Source organism: Trematomus bernacchii, unplaced genomic scaffold (genome assembly GCF_902827165.1).
Source record: "Trematomus bernacchii unplaced genomic scaffold, fTreBer1.1, whole genome shotgun sequence".
Lineage (NCBI taxonomy): Eukaryota > Metazoa > Chordata > Actinopteri > Perciformes > Nototheniidae > Trematomus > Trematomus bernacchii.
The window spans coordinates 514,036-534,822 of NW_022987562.1; the positions used below are offsets into that span (position 1 = coordinate 514,036).

The 20,787-nt window shown below is 41.0% G+C and overlaps 1 protein-coding gene across 1 annotated transcript in view; it reads right to left on the minus strand.

Annotated features, from left to right (window-relative positions):
• Window positions 1-20,787, minus strand: part of LOC117477458 (membrane-associated guanylate kinase, WW and PDZ domain-containing protein 2) — an 80,803-nt gene that overhangs the window by 21,795 nt on the left and 38,221 nt on the right. Inside the window, 13 exon segments of the mRNA XM_034124131.1 lie at window positions 511-574; window positions 1,120-1,248; window positions 1,251-1,365; window positions 2,236-2,613; window positions 5,367-5,524; window positions 5,526-5,619; window positions 5,621-5,676; window positions 5,678-5,853; window positions 8,231-8,392; window positions 10,244-10,314; window positions 11,371-11,557; window positions 16,497-16,670; window positions 19,719-19,838. Coding sequence (XP_033980022.1) covers window positions 511-574; window positions 1,120-1,248; window positions 1,251-1,365; window positions 2,236-2,613; window positions 5,367-5,524; window positions 5,526-5,619; window positions 5,621-5,676; window positions 5,678-5,853; window positions 8,231-8,392; window positions 10,244-10,314; window positions 11,371-11,557; window positions 16,497-16,670; window positions 19,719-19,838 — 1,884 coding nt within the window.

The following is a 20,787-nucleotide window of genomic DNA, read 5'->3' on the forward strand; positions in this document are numbered from 1 at the left end:
TGGTCACCGGCTTGAGCTTCAATCTCAGGATCCATGTATTTGTGATCCTCTCCAGAATGGAAGTAGTCATCACATACAGAGCATCAACTAGTTCCTGAACAGTGTCCTTCACATGCTGATATCCAAGAGAGGGAGTTACACAGTCACAAGATGGAGGAATAGAAAGCAGTATTCAATGTTTACTTCAGATTAGCTCCACGTCAGAAATGATCATGCTTGTCATATGTCTATCTCCATAGAGGCTGAATCATCATGTTAATCACATAGCTATCATATGCCTCAAACAGTCCTGATGCTCTTCTAGGTAATCATACATCCTGTTATGTACACAGCTGCAGTTGGGATACCTTTGTTATCATGTTACTCTCATATTGGAAGAGGACATTCAGAATTTTCGCAACAGAGATGATATATTTGTATTTACATTATATTTGTATTGTATGGAGATGGTTTACACACAGAGAATATCTGATGAATATATGTGACTTTATATGAAAGTGAATGCGTTACCTCCTCTGTAAACCAGCAGGATGACCTCCGCCTGCTTGGTGTGCTCCTGCAGGATAGTTTGCACCTGTGAACAAGCATAATGTAATATGTTATATATCATCACTCAACTCAATTCATGTTTTCAAATTGGTCTTGAAAAACAGCCAGAGAAAACCCACAGTGTTGTTTTTTTTAATAATTCAGCCACTTGTTTACAGGCTTTTTTTTTTATTAACATTTTCTTCCTGAAAAGATGAATGAACATTTTTTAATTTTTAAATTTTATTAATGTGTAATGTTTTATTTATTTTTGTATATTCATGCATCCCATCCCGAAACTGCATTTAACTTGCACCATATTATTTATATTTTATTTTTTATTTTTCATTGATTTTGTATTGCATTTTATTGAATTATTTTTGTGTCTTATATACTCAGTAGTATGTTGCCGTTGTGGAAACGACACTAAAGCCTCTGAATCTTTGAATGCAAAATGTATTCTGGCTTTTCATGTGCTTTGGATAAAAGGTTCAGCTAGATGCAGTGTATTTGAGATATGTGAAATGGGACCCCCTGATAAACGATATGAAGCTTGAGAATAGCCTGATTAATGTCCCCCCCCCCCCTCACCTGTGTGAAGCTGAGGCTCTGGACGTCCGCCCCGTTGATCTTCACGATGGCGTCCCCCGGCTGCAGGGCGCCGCACTGCTTCCTGTCCCAGACCCTCCTCACAAGGCTCATGCGGCCCCCCGGCCCCCCCCCGCCGTCACGCTGAAGCCCAGACCCTGATCCCCCTCCGTCTGAGAGAGAGCCACCGGGACCAGCTCCCCCCCGCTCAGACTGCCCACACTCACCCCCCCGGGAGAGGAGAGAGGGCTGCTGGGGTCAGAAGAAGAGTCAGAGAGAGGGTTAGACGAAGAGTCAGAGTGAAGAGTTAGAAGAAGAGTCAGAGTGAAGAGTCACGGCCCGTCCACACAGCAGCGTTAAAAAGATCTTGGAGGTGGGCGTATCTGAAGCTTGGGGATTTTTTGCGAGCAACACGACCAACAACCAATCACATGAATCTCCCGCCCCCGACATACGAAGCAAAAAAGCCCAAAGTAAACTGGATATAAACTCCCCAAACAGGTGAAAACATACCACTGTCTCTGCCACCTCCCTCCATGCCTGGCTCCTCCGGTTTGTATCCCGGTAGGTAAATAGGGACTGGTCATAAAGCACCGGGTGATTCCCTACCGCTAATTTCTCCTCCATTTTTTGGAACATGAGGAAATGACCTGCAGTATGTCTCTCCCAGCATACACGCGGTTTGATTGGCTAGCGCTTGAACTGTCAGATTTGCATAAACGGGATTTGATTGGCTGACGCTTCCACCTCAGCTTCAAAAGTTGAACATTGCTCAACTTTTGAATCCTGAAAATCCTGAAAATCTCCGCTCTGCTGCCCACAATGCAGTTCGGCGAAAAGTGAGGCAAAGTGACGTCACCCCATTCAAAGTGAATGGGCAGAAGCGTTGGAAGATTTTTTTAGCGCTGCTGTGTGGACGGGCCGTAAGAGACAGAGTCAGAGTCAGAGTCAGAGTAAGAGACAGGACCAGAGTCAGAGTCAGAGTCAGAGTCAGAGCTTCTGATTGAATAAGTGAACATATTGTGATTATGAGATATCATAAAAATGATGTTTTGCACATGAAATGATTCTGGTTATTGCTCAGTAGGATTGTCAGGAAGAGAAGAATATATTACTTACAAGCCATTGACGCCCCGGTGGTTCTGGTGGTTCTGGTGGTTCTGGTGGTGGTTCTGGTGGTGCTGCTGGTGCTGCTGGTGGTTCTGGTGCTCGGGGGTCACTGGGGGTCTCAGGTGGGAGCTCTGCGGTCTGAAGAGGTGCGGGGACGTGCTGTGGGGGGAGGAGGAGGGTCTGTGGGGGGAGGAGGAGGCTCTGTGGGGGGAGGAGGAGGGTCTGTGGGGGGAGGAGGAGGCTCTGTGGGGGGAGAGGGGCAGCGGCAGGCGGGAGGTGGACATGTTGCCGGAGGACAGGTCGCTCTCTGAAGACTTGAAGCCGTAGCGGGGCGGGGGCTGGGGGGCGGAGAGAGAGTTGTTGTTGTGGTTACGGATCATCGAAGACCTGAGGAAAAAGAGAAAACAAAGTCAAAATCAACAAAGTTCGAAGTTCAAAGGCTTTATTGTCGAATGCACAGCTACAGTGTAGCTAGATCTGAAGTCCCAGGCCCCACATAAATATATATATATAAGACATAAAACTCATTTGAACTTGTAGTAACACCTTGAAATTGAACTTAATTTCTACTATATTTGAAATCCCGTTCAAATCACTGAGGTAAACTACTAATTATTTGAGTGTGATACAAATTCAAAATGAAGCCCCTCCGCAGTGCGTGCAGGAGTCACCTGTGTGATCCGCTGGCAGTTTGTAAAGACTAATAAAGAAATTATAGGGAAACGAATACAATAAAATAAAAATGTGTTTCTACATATTCAAAGACATGCTGCATCAATGGCTTATTATTTAAAAATGTTCAAAAAACGACCAAATTTAAAATGAATGCACCTCAGCTGTGTGTGCAGGTGTAGTAAACTTTGATATAAAATGTCAATCAAATCAGTTCAATTAACTGCTCAAGTTTACAAAACCTTAAAAAAGTGCATCACACGTTCACCCTCTGCATGCGTGTGACTGTCTGTAAAGACTACATTTGAAGCGATTGAAAAACTTTGATATAAAATAAAACTTCAATCCAATTCAAATCAACTTTAAATCAACTACTAATTATTTAAAAACTTTAAAAAGTTCATCAAAAGCTCCAAGTGAAGCCCCTCAGCCTGCAGGAGTTACCTGTGACGGTCTGATAAACAAACATTTGAAGTTATAGAAAAACTTTGAAATAAAAATTCAACCCTATTCAAATGAATTTTAAAGGTCACCTATTGTGCAAAATCCACTTCTTCATGTCTCTTCTACATCAACATGTGTCCCCTCTTCTTCATGTCTCTTCTACATCAACATGTGTCCCCTCTTCTTCATGTCTCTTCTACATCAACATGTGTCCCCTCTTCTTCATGTCTCTTCTACATCAACATGTGTCCCCTCTTCTTCATGTCTCTTCTACATCAACATGTGTCCCCTCTTCTTCATGTCTCTCTTCATCAACATGTGTCCCCTCTTCTTCATGTCTCTTCTACATCAACATGTGTCCCCTCTTCTTCATGTCTCTTCTACATCAACATGTGTCCCCTCTTCTTCATGTCTCTTCTACATCAACATGTGTCCCCTCTTCTTCATGTCTCTTCTACATCAACATGTGTCCCCTCTTCTTCATGTCTCTTCTACATCAACATGTGTCCCCTCTTCTTCATGTCTCTTCTTCATCAACATGTGTCCCCTCTTCTTCATGTCTCTTCTACATCAACATGTGTCCCCTCTTCTTCATGTCTCTTCTTCATCAACATGTGTCCCCTCTTCTTCATGTCTCTTCTACATCAACATGTGTCCCCTCTTCTTCATGTCTCTTCTACATCAACATGTGTCCCCTCTTCTTCATGTCTCTTCTTACATCAACATGTGTCCCCTCTTCTTCATGTCTCTTCTACATCAACATGTGTCCCCTCTTCTTCATGTCTCTTCTTCATCAACATGTGTCCCCTCTTCTTCATGTCTCTTCTACATCAACATGTGTCCCCTCTTCTTCATGTCTCTTCTTCATCAACATGTGTCCCCTCTTCTTCATGTCTCTTCTACATCAACATGTGTCCCCTCTTCTCCATGTCTCCTCTACATCAAAATGTGTCCCCTCTTCTTCATGTCTCTTCTACATCAACATGTGTCCCCTCTTCTTCATGTCTCTTCTACATCAACATGTGTCCCCTCTTCTTCATGTCTCTTCTACATCAACATGTGTCCCCTCTTCTTCATGTCTCTTCTACATCACCATGTGTCCCCTCTTCTTCATGTCTCTTCTTCATCACATGTGTCCCCTCTTCTTCATGTCTCTTCTACATCAAACATGTGTCCCCTCTTCTTCATGTCTCTTCTACATCAACATGTGTCCCCTCTTCTTCATGTCTCTTCTTCATCAACATGTGTCCCCTCTTCTTCATGTCTCTTCTACATCAACATGTGTCCCCTCTTCTTCATGTCTCTTCTACATCAACATGTGTCCCCTCTTCTTCATGTCTCTTCTACATCAACATGTGTCCCCTCTTCTTCATGTCTCTTCTACATCAACATGTGTCCCCTCTTCTTCATGTCTCTTCTACATCAACATGTGTCCCCTCTTCTTCATGTCTCTTCTACATCAACATGTGTCCCCTCTTCTTCATGTCTCTTCTACATCAACATGTGTCCCCTCTTCTTCATGTCTCTTCTTCATCAACATGTGTCCCCTCTGTGTAAAGAGACTCAGAAAGTTTCAGGAACAAAGATTCTCTCTCTTTTTGTCCTGATCCATTTCTATAAAAACCTGTCTGAAAATGAGCTGATCAGATTTTGGCCACTTTATGATGTCATAACGATGTTTTGGCTTGGGTAACCAACCAAGGTACCCCCCCCTCCCCACCTTATCCCCTGAATCTCCTCCTAGAGCACCATTGTGTTCTTTGTAACCAAATCTCTCTCAGAGGGGCGTGGGGAGGGGCTCCTTATTTTCATCTAAAGTAACAGACACAGAATCAGCACTTTTGAAACAGGGCTGAAACAGAGGGGATTATGGGATGTTGCAATGATCTGTTTGGTGTTTGGAGGCAAACACTTCAGAGACATGTTTTGTGTATATCTGAGACCTATAATATATTGATGAAAAACAGTATAATAGGGGACCTTTAAACGTTTAAAAAGTGCATCAAAATGAAGCCCCTCCTCACCTGTGTGACCCGATGGCCGACACCACCTCGCTGTCGCTCTGGCTGGCGAGCGTCGGGTCGAAGGCCTGCAGGCGGGTCAGGCTCCTCAGGTGGCGGGGGGGCCGGGTGGGGGGCGACGAGGCGGCGTTGCTCATGCTGGAGCGCCTGTACGAGGGGGGGGGGTCTGGAGGAGAAAGACACGGTGTTGCCGTTGGCGTCCAGATCGACCCCCCCCGGCTCCGTGTAGCTGTAGTTTAAGTGCAGGTGATGGTGGGGGGGGCGTGGGGGTCGGGAGGCGGGGCTTAGGCTGGGTGGTGGTGGGGGGGGGGACCAGGAGCCTGGGGGGGGGGCAGCTTGGGGCAGCCGTCGGGGGTGTAGAGCATGGGGTAACCCCGGGTAACCTCCACGTCCACACTGTGGCCCGAGGGCACCGCCTGCAGCAGCTCCACCGCCTCTTTGTGGGAAAACCCCAACACACACACTCCGCTGATGAACACCAGGATGTCCGCTGGGGGGAGACAAGAGAGAGAGAGTTAGTCATACTTAGAGGAGGGAGAAGTACTCGGAAGTTGTAATTGAGTTCTTTCACCAATTTAAGAATGATAGGAGAATATCATTTTGTGGGTGAAGTACTTTAAATATCTGTGTTTAACAACGTGATTACTGCTCAACACTTTGACCATTTTCATATGCCTGAGTGTGCAGATAAGTGCAGTCTGTGTGTGTGTGTGTGTGTGTGTGTGTGTGTGTGTGTGTGTGTGTGTGTGTGTGTGTGTGTGTGTGTGTGTGTGTGTGTGTGTGTGTGTGTGTGTGTGAGGACTAATCCCAGCAGCTAATCCCTGTAACCCTATTATCAGATATGAAGTGGATCAGTGCTGCAGCTTCAGAGGTAATATCTGCCTGTGTGGACGCTTCTCTGTGTGTGTGTGAGAGTGTGTGTACCGTATGTGTGTGTGTTATGATGTTCGGCTCTCAGGATTAGGTGCGGACTGAGATACACACTTACTGAGATCAGAGAGGTTTAATACCTCAGACAGGAAGTAGAGAGATGTTCAAACACACGGCTGATTAATGTTTCTCATTTCACTTTCTGCAGGATATCAGCGACCAGCATACAGCCCTCAGTCTGCAGATATGTCGTGTACTATTGCTAATAATTAAGATTACTAACATGTATTTAATCTACATATCATGGTATGCACCTGAACCAGTGGAGGAAGAAGTACATAGACCTTTTACTTAAAGTGGACCTATCATGCTATATTTGAATAATATAGTGTAGGACCATACCTATATAAGGCATATTTATACTTTTTTTTTTTCAAAATACCAAACAGATCATGCATTTTAGCCATGCCTCATTTTGCTCAATTTGACATTTTTTAGCTCTGTTTTTGTAAGGGCAGATTCAGTGAGAACAGCACCATCTACAGGCCTGGCATATGTACTACAGCGTCTCCAGCGCTTTCGAACGGCAATGGCCGTGGCTGTCTCCTCCTGATTGGTGGAGTTGGCCCAATAGCCGTAGCGCCACCGTCCTGACGTCAGGACAGTGTTCAAATCTGGATCAGTTTTTATCAGATCCGTTGCAGCCCCTTTTTTAGAGATTTGGGTATGGAGGAAAATAGAGAGGGTTGTGTTTTCTGACACTTGGTGAGTTCCCTGGAACACCGGGGACACATATTCATGTGTAAAAGACGTACAAAAGTGCATTTTGCATGATAGGTCCCCTTTAAGGAAAAGTAGAAATACTGTTGTCTAAAAATACTTATACACAAAAAAATGCTTAATTTAGAATGCTATGTAAGCAAAATAAGTAATAACAGCAAATATACTTTGAGTATAGAAAGTAAAAGTACTTCTCATGACGATGGGCTCTTTTTATATTATTTTTGAATATTATAATTCTGTTTTATCACTAACTGCATGCAACCCACTTCTGCATGTAATTGATGTTTCATTTAAAACGTCAATGCACCTTTCATTATCGTATTTTAAATCTGTCTTATACTATTTTAGCGTGCTTTCATTTTCTATTCTAACGGCACTTTAAATACTCGTTTGATGTTATTTTTAATGCGTTTCTTTTGCACTTTGTCTCAGTGCGTTAAGCTTTTTGAAAAGCACTTTTGATTCGTCTTTTTGTCTTAATGTGCTATATTAATAAACGTATCCTGCTTTCCCGCTGCCTTTTAATGAATCAAATACCTATTTAAGTTTAAGTTTACACTGCACTGTATCTTCTATTGTTGTATTCTATCCGGTCTTATTTCTATTGACTGTTTTAATTACATTTGAATGTTCTTCTTTTGCACTCCATGCTTTAATTAGAGGAGGGAGAAATACTCAGATCTTGTACTTGAGTAAAAGTAGAAGTACTCAGATCTTGTACTTGAGTAAAAGTAGAAGTACTCAGATCTTGTACTTGAGTAAAAGTAGAAGTACTCAGATCTTGTACTTGAGTAAAAGTAGAAGTACTCAGATCTTGTACTTGAGTAAAAGTAGAAGTACTCAGATCTTGTACTTGAGTAAAGAGTGTAGGAATACTCTGTTACAGTAAAAGTCCTGCATTCAAAATGTATTCAATACATGTAGTGGATGAAAAAACAAAGCGGAATACAATGGAAAATACTCAAGTAAAGTACAAGTAGCTCAACATTTTACTTATGTACAGTACTTGAGTAAATGTACTTAGTTACTTCCCACCTCTGGCTTAAAAGTTCTTCTTTTTAAAGCACTTTAAAATTCCTTGATGCTGAAATGCATTATATAAATCGACTTGCCTTTACCCTTTGCTCAACTGCTCTCTTCAACCATCTGATATATATCTACATATTGTATGATCTGTTTGGTGCATGATCTGTATCTGCTGGTTGTGTTTTCACCTGTCTGGAGCACCGAGGGTCCGCTGGACGTCACGCTGTAGATCTGCAGGAACTCTCTGGGCCGGCTGCCTCCCACGATGTTGAACCCAAACCCTCGGGAACCTTTCGTGAGCAGAGCGTGAACCGGGAAGCCTCGCAGCTCCAGGGGCTGGTCCGTGAACCCTGGAGATCACCGGAGATAAAAGAAAACCAGAAACACAGAGAGGGTGAGAAGATCACTTCCAGGGAAAAGTGGTAAAAGACTTTAAGGCGGCAAGCAGTTCACCAGAGCAAAATCAGAGAAAGAGAGAAAGAGTCCTGCGTGTTTTAAAGACTAAAATGTTTATGTGTGTGTGTTATGATGTTCGGCTCTCAGGATTAGGTGCGGACTGAGATACACACTTACTGAGATCAGAGAGGTTTAATACCTCAGACAGGAAGTAGAGAGATGTTCAAACACACGGCTGATTAAAGTTTCTCATTTCACTTTCTGCAGGATATCAGCGACCAGCATACAGCCCTCAGTCTGCAGATATGTCGTGTACTATTGCTAATAATTAAGATTACTAACATGTATTTAATCTGCATATCATGGTATGCACCTGAACCAGTGGAGGAAGAAGTACACAGACCTTTTACTTAAGGAAAAGTAGAAATACTGTTGTCTAAAAATACTTATACACAAAATAAATCTTAATTTAGAATGCTATGTAAGCTAAATAAGTATTAACAGCAAATATACTTTGAGTATAGAAAGTAAAAGCACTTCTCATGACGAAGAAGGTTTAGAGATTCAGATCATTGCAAACCAATCACCAGATGGCTTTTAACAAAATATACTTATAAATAGAAAGGTTCACACACACACACACACACACACACACACACACACACACACACACACACACACACACACACACACACACACACACACACACACACACACACACACACACACACACACACACACACACACACACACACACACCAAAGTGTATAGTGCATTAAAAGCAGGGTCCATTACGTCGTAAAAAATCAGATGCATAATCCATTAGACTTCCCAAAGCACTGCATTCTGGGTATTCTTTATACACTATCGACCTTAACTTTGCATTAACAAAAAACCTAGTGAAAAGGATTTTATTTGTTGTCATATTTTTTTAGCGGGGAATGTTTGTAAAGTGGAGCAGCAATTTCAGGTTGCATACATTTAAACAATTGCTTGTGGTTGCACACATACATCCACAAATCATTTTATTTAACTTTATTTGCATTTTTCATCAACAATGAATATAAGTTTCTATTAATTAAATATTATATATTGTACAATGTGCACATTTTTATTTTCACTTCTTACACATGTTTAATTAAGTGTCTAATGTTTATATAATTATTTGTATTCTATTTTATTTGTATATTTTTCTTGCAAATTTGTAATTTAACCTAATACATTTATATAATTATTTTAGTTTTATTTTATTCTGAAATAAAGCAGATATCATAAAACCTAATTCCCAGTATTAACATCATTACAAAATATGTGTGTGAAGAGAAAATACATTTGTTATCCTTCTGTTTTTATCTATTAATCCTGAGATTATAGTTATAGTTATATACTATACTCTACATGCAGGTCATTGTGTTCATAACGGAGACTCTACCGCCCTCTGCTGGTGAGACAGGGGTACTGCACTGTACTGGGACAGCACAGAACAGATGGGTGTACAATCAGCCTGTCAGACAAACTAGATTACGTCCTTGTTCTTTTAACAGCGCGTCATGTAACCAAATTATGAAATGCAGTCACATGACGGAGGCAGCAGAGCGCCTGGCAGAGAGCCAGCAGAGCTTTAGGCCTTAATCACTCGCTCCATTCAGATAAAAAAGCTCATTCCAGCTCATTCGACTGCAACAAGCTGCCTCTGTCTGTTACTTCCGCTCTTCACAAATATGGGGCTTCATTCAGACAGATACATGTGTCACCAGTGTTGCAATGATTTCATCCGAAGAAAAGGAATAAAGGACGGGGCTCACATTCGTTCTGGTAGACGCTCTCCCTGCTCGGGGCTCGAGGGCTCTGCCAGTTGGTCCTCTTTGTGTGACGACTAGACAAAGCAGAAGAAAAGATTTGCTCTTCAGAAACATAAGAGTTCTGGATATAATGTGGCAGCATGTGAACATAATACAGTCAGAACAGAGAAGCCTGGTGTAGATAGACGGGGAAATAGCAGCTTTGCCGTATACAGACATTATTATTTTTGGAAATATACATATTCTCTTCTATGCCTCGATCGATCCCATGTGTCATATCCGTCCAGAGGTGTCAACTTGAGTCACATGACTTGGATTCAAGTCAGAATTTAGTCACAAATTTGATGATTTTAGAAAAAAAATATTTCAAACTTGGAATCTAACACCAATGACTCGTGCTTGACTTTACTTGGACCTTAGCATTTTGATTTGAAAACACTCAATACCTTTCCCCAAGCCCAGAGATGAAATGTTTTTAAAGGACTGCCACTAATCAATTTATTTCCTGAATCAGCTTATGTTGACGACACTAGATCACATCGGGTTGCAGGAGAGAACCACAAAGAACTATCATTCAACACACTGAATGTAACCTTTTATTTGAATAAGGATGATTTTGTTTCCATACAAAAATACACGTGCAGGCCGAAAAATAAAGACTGAGACGCACTGTGACCTGTTTTGAACTCTAAATTGAAATAGGATGTACCTGAGACTCAGAGCTTCACTGCAAAGACTTGAGAACATCTTGTGACTTGAGAAACAATAACTTCTCCTACCTTTGTTTAGTCTGGTAATTATAAAGAGACAGTTGGATTAGCCTGTCTCTGTGCAAAGGTAATACAATCTGAGTAAAAACCCCTTTAAAGCTCACTGATCAACATGTTTTATTCTGATATATTTAGGACTAAAACCACCAGACTCAGGGACAGTTTCATCCCACAGACTATTCTGCACTATTTCTACTATATTCTATTTTATTGTATTTACTTGCACTATTATCTGTTTTATTGTGTTTCACTGTTGGAGGAGTCTGTGACCTCAGATTTAACTACACTGTAGCTATGTACACATGACAATAAAAGCCTTGAATTGAATCTTGAATTTGTGGACCGTGTGCAGACCCTCACTCTGAGTAGTAGGAGTCCCCGGGGTCGCTGAAGGCCTGCTCCCAGAGGTCGGGGGTCACTCCTCTGAGCCGCCGGCCGATCATCCCGCTCTCAAACCCTCGACTCTCCCCACCGCTGCTGGAGGCCCGGGGCCGGCCGGGGGGGCGGTGTGGGGGGGGGATGCTGCTGCTGAGCCCTGCAGAGCCTCCTGCAATATCAGAGACAACCACAAGCATTACAAATCTACAAATTAACAGTGATGTTTTTGTGTGCATGGAAATGGTCTGCAAAGGCTCCTGTGTTCCCTCCAGAAGGAGTTTCTCTCACACACACACTGGTCTACATTAGACTCCTTTGTTTACTTCTGGAACATAGTGACATCATTGTGTAACACTTGCGTTACTATTGGCTAGCTCTCCAACACATTGTACGTGACCCTGGAAAACAGTTAGATCTTTAAATCGGATTTTAAAAAGCCAGCATTGTCTAAAATCTTGGCTCTTGTGTCATTACGTTTCATTTAGCAGACACTTTTATCTCACATTTGGATATTTCATTTGTTTCAGATTATTGTGTAATCTTTATGTATGTCTCACTGTCTCAATTGGACTCTTTGTTTACTCCTGGAACATAGTGACATCATTGTGTAACACTCGCGCTTCTATCGGCTAGTGCTCCAACACATTGTACATGACCTTGGAAAACAGTTAGATCTTTAAATCAGATTTTTTTTAAAAGCCAGCATTGTCTATAATCTTGTCTCTTGTGTCAATTTGTCCCTCTTTATTTCACTTAACAGATGCAGGAGGTGAACAAGTTCCTGCTGAACCTGTGTTAACGACCTGATGCTGTGCAATCTGATGTCAGGCGAAAAACCCTGAGGTCAGCATTTCTCTGAGGAGGCGGAGTGTGTGAGTGTGCGAGTGTGTGAGTGTGTGAGTGTGTGACCATGCATGCAGTATACCACCAGCAGAACAGAGAGACACGCATGCTGTCTCCTCTCTGTCCTTGTATCTGTCCTTCCTGATCTGACGTAACCAGGGGAACCACCCACACCTCAGAGCATGACTCAGCAGAACTCAGTGTGATCCACGCTGCCTGTGGCTCTGACTCTGGATCTGAGCCCACCTCCATTCTGTCTGCTGCACCACTCTGCCTCCACCTTTCCTCTCAGCCCTGTCCACACCCTCCCTCCCTCCCTCCCTCATCTCCTAATCTCCTACTCGCCTTCTGTTCGGCTCCTGTGAACTTGTGAGACTCTCAAACACCGCCTTCATGATTTTATCTGCACACATTGAGATGAAGTGGTTTGGAAAAGGCCGTTTTGAGGTTGTCATGCATTGCCGTTTAATTAATAAGGTTATTTGTCTCCATTAAATTCATTTTAGTGCTATTGTTCCTGCACACTTTTCCAACATATGTTGAAAACAACATAAACAAAGAACAACTTCTAATCTACTGCATATAAAAGGTGAATAATGTACTACTACTAATGTCTACTCCACGACATTTATTGAATAGCTTGTGATATAATGTCTGATACTTAAAAGTACATTTAGCTAATTATATGATATCTAAAGTGAGATTTGGAATATAGGACTTTTACGTGTAAGGGAGTATTTTATAATGTTTGTTTTTGGTATTGTTACTTCAGTAAAGGATCTGAATGCTACCTCTTCCTCTGTCCTTGTCACATGACCCCGCCCCCCCCCCCCCGGAGATCCAGCGATCGATGCCCCCCCCCGCCCGCGGAGAGTTAGAGCATACTAATCTGCAGATGATTGATTACTGTGAGGATCAGAGACTGAGCTGCAGATGGAGCGCTGCAGGGCTTCTTCTACCAGAGGAAGACCTCAGACCCTTTACTTAAGTAAGTACCATTAAAAGGTAAACGTATATATGTTGTGATGGAAACTTCTGAAGCAATGGAGACTCAGAGAGACACGGAGAGAACTGGAACTTTGATGGCAAACACTGCTGGTTTATTTGGAGCTTCGGCCGGAGAATTCACAAGACATGTTCTGAAGATCTCTACCCCAGACCCATGTGTTTAGCTGGTTCTGAGAGAATAATCAACATTGTGCATAACAAGATAAGTAAGGGATAATGTGCAGCGACGCGGTCATTATGGGTAAAAGAACACCGACAGGCAGATCAGGAGCCCGACGCGAAGCGGAGGGATCTAGATCGGCATGAAGGTGTTCTTTTACCCATAATGACCAAGTCTCTGCACATTATCCCGCTTATTACATGGCCACATTCTCAACAAAGTAACGATATGACTCCCAATATTAATTGAAATGCTTTTATTGTTTTAGAAAATGTTTTTAATGATTAAAAACATAGTTGTAACTGATTTAAAATGACATTCATCCGCTACGAAAAATAGTCCGTTGTTGATGTTTGAACTAGGCTGTTGCAACGGCAGGAACTGCTTCGATAGCAACTAACTCTGTGCATGTTAGCATTTGAGCCTTAGCTGTAATTAACATTAACCTGAACGTTTCCATTAATAGTACAATGTGACATGGTGAATGGGAAATCTTTAGGGATATTGAGATCAACGTTTCTGTCCTCGATCCTCTCTCCTTGCGGGGGTTTCGCAGATGACACATCTGAAAACAATATTGCCACAGTTGTATCGCTACCGCTAATGTGTGTGTAAGGACAGACAACATGGAAAGGCACTGACCCGATGTGGTGCTCTTGTCTTGTCAGTTCGAAAAGCAAACTGCATGCAGTTTGCTTTTCAGCCAAACTGTATACAGTTCAATCGACCGGACTTCTTTCTGCAGATTTGAGCGTCCTTAACAACGGTCATAAATCCTTGACAGCGGTCTGTCTGTTCTGGATTAACAACGTGTCACGTGTTCTGAATTGACCAATCAGAATCGAGTATTCAACTAAACCATGTAATAAAGCACTATAATAACACCTCTATCAGCTGACGCCAACAGGCAGGAACAGGTCACAGAGACCCGCCTTGTCACAGGTCTGTGCTCAGCGAGGGCAGTACAAACTGATACACCGGGTCAAAGTTGGGCCTAGGAAAGTATTTCCCCAACAAACTGATACACCGGGTCAAAGTAATGGGCCTAGGAAAGTATTTCCCCAACAAACTGATACACCGGGTCAAAGTAATGAGCCTAGGAAAGTATTTCCCCAACAAACTGATACACCGGGTCAAAGTAATGGGCCTAGGAAAGTATTTCCCCAACAAACTGATGCACCGGGTCAAAGTAATGGGCCTAGGAAAGTATTTCCCCAACAAACTGATACACCGGGTCAAAGTAATGAGCCTAGGAAAGTATTTCCCCAACAAACTGATACACCGGGTCAAAGTAATGAGCCTAGGAAAGTATTTCCCCAAACAAACTGATACACCGGGTCAAAGTAATGGGCCTAGGAAAGTATTTCCCCAACAAACTGATACACCGGGTCAAAGTAATGGGCCTAGGAAAGTATTTCCCCAACAAACTGATACACTGGGTCAAAGTAATGGGCCTAGGAAAGTATTTCCCCAACAAACTGATACACCGGGTCAAAGTAATGGGCCTAGGAAAGTATTTCCCCAACAAACTGATACACCGGGTCAAAGTAATGGGCCTAGGAAAGTATTTCCCCAACAAACTGATACACTGGGTCAAAGTAATGGGCCTAGGAAAGTATTTCCCCAACAAACTGATACACCGGGTCAAAGTAATGGGCCTAGGAAAGTATTTCCCCAACAAACTGATACACCGGGTCAAAGTAATGATCCTGGGAAAGTATTTCCCCAACAAACTGATACACTGGGTCAAAGTAATGGGCCTAGGAAAGTATTTCCCCAACAAACTGATACACTGGGTCAAAGTACCCTACCTTTAATGTGATTTTTTATATTATTTTAAAGCACAGTCAACCCTAAAACATCTCATGTTTATATGAATGTTTTTTCCAATGTATGTGATCATTAATTTAAATTTTAATTTAACCATATTTATTTAAATAATTGTATTCAATTCTTATCTTATTTTACCTGTTTATTGCAAATTTTTACTTGAACTTTTGCTATTGTAAATATTACTATTTAATTCGATTTTTTTCCCTTTGATTGCACATTTCTACTTTGACTACTTCTATTTATATACATATTTTAGTTCTAGTTTTTGTTTTATTTTATATTTTTTGTTTAGTTTTATTATTAAAGGTCACCTATCATGCTATTTTTAGGCAATAGCATAGGTCTCAGATATATAAAAATATATAAAAAACATGTCTATGAAGTGTTTTGCTCAAAATACCAAACAGATCACCCATTCTAGCCATGCCTCATATCCCTCTTTTTCACTTCCTGTTTCAAAAGTGCTGATTTGGGGTATAAAGCTTTAAAAAAATAAAAAAGGAGGGGGCTGAGCTCATGCGGGACCCGGCAGCTACTGTCTAAACTAAACACTGCCGTGATGAAACGCCATATCATGGATTATCAAGGATTGTTTCTGAAACAGTATGGAGCTCAAAGGCTTTCTCTCTTGCCGGTTATACCACAAGGTGAGTTCCTTTTTATTTCCTGCTTCTTCACACACATGCTCTCCAGTACAGGTTAGCTCTGAGTGTTAGCGATGCTAATGTAAACATCGACCATATTACGTCCAAAACAGTCGGGCATTGTTTCTGATAGCAACGTTTCTGATAGGCCCGTGGGTCCACATTTCAGATATTACGTCATATCGGACGCAAATCTGGATCAGCTCCGTTGTAGCCCCGTTTTTAGAGATTTGGGTACGGAGGAAAAGAGAGAGGGTTTTATTTTCTGATGCTGCGTGAGTTCCCTGACACACCAGGGACATATATTTATGTATAAAAGACATCAAAAAGTGCATTTTGCATGATAGGTCCCCTTTAAAAGGAAACCCAATTTCGTCCAGAATACAATCATTCTGTTTCAGATTCAGATTTAGGAGTCGCACTGGCTCAAACGCTAATATTTTAAACATTCGTGATGTGTGTTTCTTTTTATTATCTAAAAGTCTGTAGAAGTTTATTCTACCGCGACCAAGACACTGATTTCGTAGCCAAATTGGGAAAAATTCAGACAAATACTAAATGATGCATAGTATTATAAATATGAATCCATTTTGTTTTTGCAATATTTTGGTTCCACCGACCTGAGAGTCCCGAGTCGTCCTCGCTGTTCTCCGCGTCCTCTGCACTTTTCTCCAGGTTGCTGAGGGACTTGCTCCTCGTTCTGAAGTTCCTGAGCAGGTTCCGGTGCTCCTGGTAGGTGATGGGGGGGCTCTCTGCGCTGATGTGCACGGGGCGGGGGGTGCCGTAGTAATTCCCTGAGACAGAGGAGGACACAGGACAGGCGTTGTGAGAAATGACACAAGTCACCGTCTTTATAATGATGATATTTGTTTTGCTAAACCTGCAGCCTCAACTCAAAGCAGATTAGAAATACATTCTGACAAGGCGAGTTTATTTTTAGATTGATTTATTAAGGAAGCTCAAGGTGCCCTTAAATAATACATGTTGGCATTTATTATGAAAAGAGTAAAACTAACATGTTTCTAATCTAATAACTCGAGGGACAAAACTGATATCGTTGTCCTTGCAGAGAAATTACGTCTTAATGGTTTTACAGGTTGCATTAATCATCATGTCTGTCTTTCAGCACCCTTTGCACTCCGCACTATTATTACATGTTTCTATTAACTAAATTATCAGTGATTTATTGTGCATTATAACCCATTTTGTAAAGATTTTTTCATTGATTTATTGTAGTCTAATTCCAAACAGCTTTCAATTGAATAGGTTTTTATTGTAAATATTATTACATGTTTTTTGTAGTTTTTTATTTGTTTCCCTTGTACTTTTCTAACCCATGTATTTCTGTATGTACATGCATCATGTCTCCCCGGAGATAATCCACTGTATTTACTCTCTCTATATATTCTATATTCCCAGTGACAGCCATCTGCTGCTGAATAACAAATGACATTACCTCCACCATGCATCTGTTTCAGAGAGGAAGCATTAGATTACTGAACTCCTCAACAAGGTCAGCAGCCGCCACCATTTACTGCTGAAACCCCACAATGCACTGCTGTAACCCCCCCCCCCATGCACTGCTAATCCTGAAGTGAGGATGACATTCATGGCTGCCATTAAACTCTGATCAATTATGGATGCTAATGTATGGAGGCTTTTAATCAGAGGCAGCACTCTGACCCTTACATGGGGGGGGGGGGGCACCTGAGAGCATTAATATGCAGAGAGAGAAGCGACTGACTGATATTAACTCTGTTAACCTCGTTCATCACAACACAAACCTGCCAATACATGGGATTATTTATTACAGCTATCTGGCGCGGGTCAAATGAAACTAAACTCTATGAGGAGCATCTTAAAGGGAGGTTGTGGCTCAGTGGATAGTGCGCTGATCTTCGGATCACAGGGGCACAGGGGCACTGGTTCGAATCCCGCTGCAGTCAACATTCCGCTGTGTCCTTGGACAAGACACTTCACCCTAAATTGCTCATGTGGGGATTGCCCACAGTATTGAATGTATGTAAGTCGCTTTGGATAAAAGTGTCTAACAAGTGACGTGTAATGTAATGTAATGTAATACTTATTAAAACGTTTTATCAGCAGAGACTCCAGGAAGTGACTGCACCTGGACAGGAAGTAGCCACCAGTCACCGTTTTTATATTGATTTTTGTTTTGCTAAACCTGCAGCCTAAACTTTATGGTTCATTTTTGGTTCAAATTACATTTAATTTTGGCAAGGCAAGTCTATCTTTTATATTGATTTATTTTACAAAAAGGCAGCTCAATGTGCCTTACATAATAAATGTTTAAAAAAGACTACGGCAACATGATTAAAAGTTATTTTAAAATTAAGAAGTTTAAAAGACACTAGTAGTGAGAATAACAGATTTTAGAATCAAACAACATAAAAATATAAGTAATTTATGTGCATATCATCAAACGTAGATGAAGAGCAATTTAAGTCACTTTGTTTACATTAGCAGAGCATCGCTAACACTCAGAGCTAACCTGTACTGGAGAGAGCATGTGTTTAAAAAGCAGGAAATAAAAAAAGGAACTCACCTTGTGATAAACCCGCAAGAGAAAAAGCATTTGAGCTCCATACTGTTACAGAAATAATCCTTGATGTGCTTTAGAACAGGATGGCGTTTCATCACAGCAGAATTTAACTTTATCTCCGGTAGAATTCTGATCAGGCATTAGCTCCGCCTCCTCTTTTTTTTTTTTTAAGCTAAGGACCCAAAATCAGCGTTTTTCGAAACAGGGCTGAAACAGAGGGATATGAGGGATTTCTAAAATGCATGATCTGTTTGTATTTTGAGCAAAACACATCATAAACATGTTTTGATATATTTGTATATATCTGAGACCCATAATATATGCCTAAAAATAGCATGATAGGTGCACTTTAAATTGGTCTGAGATAATGCAATACTTCTGTTAAAAAGTCATTCCTTTTTACAGTATCTTACAAAACATCCTAATAAAAATAAATCAGTAAAAATTATCACACTCACAAAATAATACTGATAATATACTGTATATCTAAAACAAACTAGGACATTTGATCACATGTTCTTCTTTTATATCATTGTCTCCCTTTACATGCTAGACTAGAGTCCAAGATTATACTTTTAACTTATAAAATATTACACAGATTTGCCCTTTATCCTACTTATCGTCAAACTAGGTTTCATAATTAACTTTGCGCTAATTTATTTGACGTGAAACAGACAAGCTACAATCACTAACACCAGGCTGCTAAACTAACAGCCTTAAGTGCAAGAGTCTCTTAATAACCCAACTCTCATGCACTTTAAAAAACCTTTTGAAGGCACTTTATAGCTCTTTACCCCTTAAGTATTTATTACCCTTCGTATGATTGTTGATGTGTTTTTGTTGTTGTTTGTTTTTCGTTTGCGCAAGGTTGCACTCCAACATCTCATTGTGTATGTTAGTGTGATGACAATAAAGGCTTTCTATTCTATTCTAAGTTATAACCATAGCTTCTCTTGGATAACTTCAACTCACTGTACATTTTACATTTGTATTCCATTTCATATTTAATATTCCATTCCTTACACACTGAATGTATAATATCCTGCATTATATTTTGTTACTGTAAATTAGTTTTTCAACATGTATATTTCCTTTTTTTTTTAAATGCTATTTTATTTCAATTTGAGATGTTTACATTTTGGATTGTTTATTTCTTGTCTTTTAACTTCTCTAATGTACAATGCCATGTCTTTTTATGCTGCTGCAACGCAACAAAATCCCACATTTGGATCAATAAATTACTTTAGGTGTTATTGATTGAGCTTTCTAGGCACCTCACCTTTGAACTTCCCGCTCTCCAGCAGCGCTCCCGACTCCTCCAGAGAGAAGAACTCCTGGATGGACACAAAGTTGTAATCTACGCCGGAGATCTCCCCGTCTCTGGGCTGTCTGGTGGTGCCTGGGAGAGGACATATAGAGAATATGAGAGAGACCAGAGGAAATATAGAATCTTCATACATCAGGTCAGAGAGAGAGAGAAATACTGCCAGCTCTAACGGAGATGACACTTAATCACATCCTCTCATCGGGGGGGCATGAATCTTAGTTAAGTGTTTAAATAAAGCGACAACTCAGCAAAAATATAAATAGTCCAAGCATCACAGTTTGACAAATTGTTTAAAAATGTAATTCAACGAGAGGTGACAACCTCCTGAATCATTTCTGGTTCGTTTTCAAGCAGTAGAGGAGAAATTATTCAGATATTTTATAAATAAAGAGGACGTATAATGCTCATTTTCAGGTGTATATCAGTATGTAGTGTCTCTACTTTAAAGAGTCCTCTCCTGCTGATGTTCAGGTGTATATCAGTATGTAGTGTCTCTACTTTAAAGAGTCCTCTCCTGCTGATGTTCAGGTGTATATCAGTATGTAGTGTCTCTACTTTAAAGAGTCCTCTCCTGCTGATGTTCAGGTGTATATCAGTATGTAGTGTCTCTACTTTAAAGAGTCCTCTCCTGCTGATGTTCAGGTGTATATCAGTATGTAGTGTCTCTACTTTAAAGAGTCCTCTCCTGCTGATGTTCAGGTGTATATCAGTATGTAGTGTCTCTACTTTAAAGAGTCCTCTCCTGCTGATGTTCAGGTGTATATCAGTATGTAGTGTCTCTACTTTAAAGAGTCCTCTCCTGCTGATGTTCAGGTGTATATCAGTATGTAGTGTCTCTACTTTAAAGAGTCCTCTCCTGCTGATGTTCAGGTGTATATCAGTATGTAGTGTCTCTACTTTAAAGAGTCCTCTCCTGCTGATGTTCAGGTGTATATCAGTATGTAGTGTCTCTACTTTAAATAGTCCTCTCCTGCTGATGTTCAGGTGTATATCAGTATTTAGTGTCTCTACTTTAAAGAGT